The 6611-nt window shown below is 42.2% G+C and overlaps 1 protein-coding gene across 1 annotated transcript; it reads right to left on the bottom strand.

Moving 5' to 3' along the window:
• Nucleotides 1-403: 403 nt before the first annotated feature.
• LOC102797676 (cornifelin homolog B-like) lies at nt 404-5446 on the bottom strand. Its single transcript, XM_087837083.1, has 4 exons — nt 5375-5446; nt 3453-3560; nt 2793-2938; nt 404-1400 (listed from the first exon to the last, which is right to left on the bottom strand). Exons 2-4 carry the CDS (start codon nt 3556-3558, stop codon nt 1263-1265), a joined length of 390 nt encoding a protein of 129 aa, XP_087693209.1. The 5' UTR covers nt 3559-3560; nt 5375-5446; the 3' UTR covers nt 404-1262.
• Between the last annotated feature and the right edge of the window lie 1165 nt (nt 5447-6611).

The following is a 6611-nucleotide window of genomic DNA, read 5'->3' as shown; positions in this document are numbered from 1 at the left end:
CTGTCAGCTCAGTAGATCGAAAAGCATAATACGATTAGCTATGAAAGGTGCTCATGGTGTGTACTAGCATTGTTAATTGATGAGCGGTTTTCAACACAGTGGTGAGAGGAGTAAGGAGTTTGTGTAAGCGGGTGTCTCACGTTGCCTATAAACTCTTCCCTCATTTCACTGCCAATGAAGTTCCTTCAAAATTATTGGCTGCTGTAAAAAGTTTAATCTAATGGTATCTGGTCAAATGAAATTTATTTGATTGCTATACATTCAGCTATAACTAAGTAGTACAGCTTCCATAAGTGTAAACATATGAATGAATAAACCTTAAATTTGGCATTTTTCAGTTGCATTTGTGTCATCATGTGAGGGGGTGAAAAATCTGTTCTTGTAAAAGTGTAAAGGGACAGACTCATGTTTGCCAAAAGACTTTTTATTTATTTTAAAGAGTACAAGAGAGCCATTAAATGAATACTAATATTTGGGTGCTGGGTGTTTAAATAAGATGTTTCTTTTTCCTATACACCAAATCCTATCTTAGTATAAGAAAAAGGGGCAGTTTAAACACTAAGTCTCAGTTCAACATATGCGTATAAAGGTTTACATACTACAAAGATTTATAGATTGTTTCCACTGTCTCCATAATTAAAAGTAAAATAACAGGTTTAATGCAGCCTGGACAGTGAACATAACAAGAGTTGCATAAATGTGGAGGCTGTGCTAACATATGTACTGATGCAGAGGGCAGCGTTGGGCTGTATGTTTTTTAAATGTGAACCATTATAAATGAAAGATATAACTCACATCTATTAAACTATTAAACACAGGAAAAGGTTCCCCCTTGTTTTGGTCACAGTAGCGGCTTTCAGGTCATCAAGGTGAGGTTATACGAGTCCCTGGGTGTGTCTCGGAGATTCCCAGGATGAGATGTAAAGTGATAAATGTGGTGATGTCTGGTGAGATCAGGTCAAACTCGTCACTTCAAAAAAAGCTTCTCACAAAAATACAGTGAGCTAGCACTGTTATTTGGATCTCTGCATAACCATTCTTATTACTTGTTACATGAAATTAGCTCTGCAAACAATGAATGACAGTGAGCGAGGCAAATAACACACTACAGGTTAATTTACATTAAAGGTTAGTTTACAGCTCTCAAAATTCAACTGAGGTCAAAATGCTTTGAGATGACTGTTACATGCAGATAATACAGAAGCGAATTGAAACATGTGGCTTTGAATGGGACACATGCCTTTGATCCAGAGCAAAACTGTTTACAGCATGGCTTGTGTGGTGATCACAGTCGAGGTGGCGGGCTGCTGGCTTTCTCTGATCTTCAGCTCGCGATGCATCTGGCACCAGACGCACGAGTAACACCAACATGTCTTGCAGCAGTCATCGATGAACGAGCCCTACAGGATGGAGAAGAGGAAGCAGCAAGAGTTATCGGGATTTAATTTGTAGCTGTCGTGATTGCACCTGTTTAAATGTCCCTGTTCACGCTGCTTTGTACTGAACTGAACTGAAACTAACACGACTAGAAAGAGAAACAGGGAGGAGCGATTTTTTCAAATCTTTATGCAACTCAAAACAACCTCTCTATTTCCTCAAAACTTTATCTGTCTGTAGCCAGTTTCCTTGCTGTTAACTGTCAGGATGTCAGTGAAGGACGACACACAAGCAGGATTTAGAGAGGTTTCCTTTCCTTCAGTGAGACAGAGGAAAATAACAGATGGAGTCTGATTTACAGTAATTTCAATGAGCTCTGCATTGGTCTTTTTCTACCTGCTCAAAGATCCTCTATATTCACTTACTGTCAACTGTTAAATATTGGCAAACAGGGCTGATGAAAGCAGTGAGAGTAACATGAACAGTAAAAAAAATACTGGGTGGCAAAACATCTATGAGAGTTAGAGATTAAAATAGCTGTCCATTTCCTCTTCCTCTAATTTGGTCAGCAGGCACTTCTCTATGCCTCTCTCTCTCTCTGTTTATGAATAAAAATTAGTTTATGCCAGATGCCCTTCCTGATGCAACCCTAATGGGATGTTTGTCTCCTTCCAGGATTGAGCTAGTGCTTGTTAGCTGAATGTGTTACCCACAACTATAGTTTGTTAATGTTAGCTTTTATCTCTACTCTACCCTATCATCAACATACTGTCATTTTGGACTCCAAATAGTCAACATGGTGAGGAACATGAAGCTAAAGCTTTCCTCAAACCAATGAGTGACATCATAGTGATGTCACAGTGGCCACAGCCACAGGGTGAGTCATTAACCCTGGTTCCAGAAACAGAAAACATAAATCAACAGGAAGTCATGTGACTGTAAAGCCAGTCTATAGTTAATAATTTGCTTTTTATGCAATGTGATGTTTGTTGAATAGTTGGTTGAGTAAGTTGAGAAATAACATGTATTAAATATCTAATAATCACATCAAAAATGAGAGATCTGGATGGAGGGCAGCCGACAGATGAGACACCACAAGACGATGAAAGGTGAGGAAGAGGTGATATGGCACAATAAAAGAAAAAGTTATGAGACCGGGGCTGGTAAAGTGCTGTCAGCATACTGTCTTACAAATACATATTTAATCAACATTTTAATTTTTTTAAAAAAAGTTTGGATGTTTAATAAAAAAAGCTAAGAACAAAATTTATTTCAGTAACATTCTGTGAATTCAGCCACTAGGTACTGCACAATGTTTGACATTTTATATTAATTTCACTATAAAACATATGCCCTCAAATGTTTCAAAATCCTAGCAACACGCCTGCTGCCCTTCATCTCTAATCCAGCCTTACAGGGATGTTGTGGCTCTCTCTGATGGACTGACGGAGTAAGCAGGAAACCACGCCGCAAACATCCAGGAGTGGCATTGCACAGCACCATCCATGTTTACTGGCTGTCTGACACTGCATGCAGGGGAAACACCAGAAGCCGCAGCAACCTTGAAACAGAACAGAAAAAGAGGAAATGGGAAAAAAAAAGAGAAGGGAATGAAGGGAATAATCTTGCCAGTATATAATCCTCATACATTTCACTAGGTTTCAGGTAGTTTTCTGGGTTTTCAAACACTTCCCCTTCTGCTCATTGTCACTTCTGTCTTCTTGTTTCCTGAGCGTGTGCCTCTGTTCTTCTTCTTATGATCTGGTGATGTTTCGTTTGGTCATTTCATTGCAAGGGTCATTCGTTACCCTGGAATATTCAGCTGCCGTTGGTTCAAATAATAACTTACCAGTGGATCTCTGGGAGGAAGCCAGAGTAACAACAGGAAACCAGGCAGGAGAACATGCAACAGTGCTAAGCACTCCAACAAAGTGCTGCATTTAAGTTCCTGTGCCAATTAGAGAATCTCAGATTTCTGGAGAAGAGCATAATATGATCAAAGGCTCCATAATGCAACTGATTGGACAACCTGAGGAGATGGTTGATGCAGAAATGACTGCTGAGTGTTCACTTACAGCTGTTCATATCAACACAGCATTCACAGAGGTCGGTGCTCCACTGCCCAGGGTTCTGATTGGTGGTGATTGTCACCACCTGGTTTGTCTGCTGGTGGCCAGCCATGCCTGGAGGAAACAGACAGCGTGAAGTGTGACAGAAGTTATTGCTGCTACGCATGGAGAAATCCAAGGGTAGAATTTGAGAAAGGTAACAGGCTGGTTTGTTACGCATATAACAGGATGTTTCCTGATTCATTTAAATCATTACAAATAGCTGGAGTGAGATGTGCAAAGGATGTGCATGCAGTGCACTCTTCTGTCCTCTGGACCCCATGCCACCAACCATCCTCAAATCATACCTATGCACTTTGTGTACCAACATGGTGGACATCATTTGAAACCAGCGGAGCCCTGTACTATGAAGTACAGTTCGGCATATCCAGAGTATCTTTCTGTTATCTGCATTCCCTTACCCTGAAACAGGCGATTAGGATCAGGTGAGCTTTGTCGCACAAAGCTGGTTATCAACTTGCTATCCAACTGACGCAAGTGAGAAACTTTACACCATCCCAGGCTCCCAACAGAGGTCCATGGGATTTTTCAGGAAAGGTGACACCATTTTCTGGAGAATTCATTGGTCGGTAGGCAGTGACGTCATACCTGCTCATCTCTATATTACAATGGCAAAACCCAGATTTGGAGTTACCCAGATGGATCTTACTGCTTCCTAGTACAGGCCCCTGCTACCCTCAGTCCTCAAAACACCTGCTGTCTCCTCCATTCTCAAAAATAAAAAAAACTAGTGTGGGCTCGGATGACCTCAATAACTACTGCCTGATCCTGGAAAGAGCAGTCACAAACTTTTTTGCAAATCCGACTTCAGCACACATCACAGCATGAAAATTTCCACATTAGCATCCTAATACTTCTGGGCTTTTCAGCAGCTTTGACACAGACTCCACTCCAGACTCTGGACATAACTCTCAAATTCTGCAGCTGAAATTTTCACTCATGCTTTAATTACCACCCGCCTGGACTATCGTAACAGTATCCCATTTGTTCTGCATCTCAAATTTCTGGACATGCTGCAGTATGTTCAGAAGTCAGCCGTCAGTTCTTATATGCACTAAAACTATGTAAACTTTTAGAGATATCACAATAACTACATTATTTACATTTATTGGTGTCCCTTCACGATCTGGTTTGACTTCTGATGAGCTTCAACACCTGACAGGTTAAAAGCAGTATGGGGCAGGAGGTAGGCTAATAGCCTACAGTATGTCCTCCACTCTTGTGGAGGTCTTTCTGTGAGGTAAATGGCAAGAATATGTGAACTAAAAATCACAGTGTGACAAGAAATGAGGGTTGAAATGAGAGGAGATTTCAGACTGTCCAGATTTATGTGCATTTCACATTTATTTGCATATTAAATGTGAACAGTTCATTAGTGGCCAAGCTCATGACCACTACGGACTGTTTCGTACATTGATGATTTATTCAAACAATCAAAACATGCGTAAGAGATATGCATTAACAAATAAAGGCGGGGGGCAGAATTCTGTTTCGTGTCCTTGATTAAGATAAGAAAGGCATTTCTGGCCGCTCCCTTATTTCCTACAAGCACAGAGTTTACATCAGATGACCCTTCCCTCAACCCAGACTTGGAACTAGCATTATGTGTACACTAGCTTCTGACCCAGCTTGGCCAGAAACCCCCAAAAAACCAAACATCAATAATTAGTGTCAAGCAAGACAAATCAATAGATTTGACAGAATAGATAGACTATATTGTAAACTATGGTTAAACCAGGCTGGAAAAAAAGCATTGAAGCTGGATGTCTTGTTGTCCCCCCCCCCCCCCCCCCCCCCCCACAAGCTTTACATGTTAATCACTACACAGAAATACTAAGCTGTTCATCAATATGAAAAGTTAGTCTTACCGTTTCTCTGATTCTCTGAGCGTTGAAAAAAATTAGATGAAAGTGAGAAATCCCAGCATTAAACTGGAAATGAGAGAGGGGGGTGTGGACACACTAGCTTCTAGGGGTGGGGCCAGAAGCAGGACGTGGGGATGGGGCGGGGGGGGGGGGGGGGGGGGTGAGGGTACTAGCTCCTGCCATGAAATATGATTATCCTCCTATTGTCCCCTGACTAAAGCCATTGGACTGTCCATTCATTTTCTTCCACTTATCTATTTTGCAGCCATGACTGGAGTGTATCTCAGCTGCTATAGCACCAGAGGCAGGGTACAGCCCATGGACAAGCTAACACAGAGAGCCCTGTGATAGACTGTGATACAGTACACAGAGAACCCCCTCCACAGTCATGAGGAAAGATGTAAACTGCACTCAGAAAGGCCCCAAAGGGCCAGAGTAATTGAAACCAGGACCTTCTTGCTTTGAGTTAATGGTGCTAACCACACAGCACTGTGCATGAGTACTATTAGTCTCACGGTCCTTAACGCCACTAGATGAGTGCATAGACAGGAGCAGCATGGATCTGAGTACATTTCCTCAAGCACTTTACTTTGTTGTAATGTACTATTTAAGTATGTCCATGTTATGTTATGTTATGTTTAGGCAGCACGGTGGCACGGTGGTTAGCACTGTTGCTGCACAGCAAGAAGGTCCTGAGTTCAATTCCAACATCAGGCCGGGGTCTTTCTGTGTGGAGTTAGCATGTTCTCCCTGTGTTTGTGTGGGTTCCCTCCAGGTACTCCGGCTTCCTGCCACCGTCCAAAGACATGCAGCTTGTGGGGATAGGTTAATTGGAAAATTCAAATTGGTGTGAATGTGCGATTGAATGTGAGCGCAAATGGTTGTCTGTCCCTGTGTGTTGGCCCTGCGACAGACTGGCGACCTGTCCAGGGTGTACCCCGCCTCTCGCCCTATGACAGCTGGGATAGGCTCCAGCGCCCACCGCGACCCTGAAAAGGAGATGGGATGGATGTTATGTTGCTTTCTACTTTTACTGCGCTGTATTCTGGATGCAATTACTGTACACCATGCTATTTCTTTTAAAGCTTTAGTTTGCTGACTAGTGGGGTTTACACATTATGGAGTCACCAGCTTAGCAAGTGCAACACACTATCCATACCAAGCGTCAGTCATCAATGCATTGTCATACGGAGCTGAACTTCATCTCGTGATGCTGACAGTGTGCTTACTGTATATATGT

The sequence above is a fragment of the Neolamprologus brichardi genome, chromosome 3 (genome assembly GCF_056152115.1).
Source record: "Neolamprologus brichardi isolate AB-2024 chromosome 3, ASM5615211v1, whole genome shotgun sequence".
NCBI classification, from domain to species: Eukaryota; Metazoa; Chordata; class Actinopteri; order Cichliformes; family Cichlidae; genus Neolamprologus; species Neolamprologus brichardi.
This window is presented reverse-complemented; position numbering and strand designations above follow the sequence as displayed.

Coding starts and splice junctions, on each gene's coding strand:
- LOC102797676 (XM_087837083.1), bottom strand. CDS start 3,558: ATGGCTGGCCACCAGCAGACAAACCAGGTGGTGACAATCACCACCAAT. Junction 2,939..3,452: donor CTGTGTTGATATGAACAGCT/GTAAGTGAACAC, acceptor TTCTGTTTCAAG/GTTGCTGCGGCTTCTGGTGT. Junction 1,401..2,792: donor GAGAGAGCCACAACATCCCT/GTAAGGCTGGAT, acceptor TCCATCCTGTAG/GGCTCGTTCATCGATGACTG.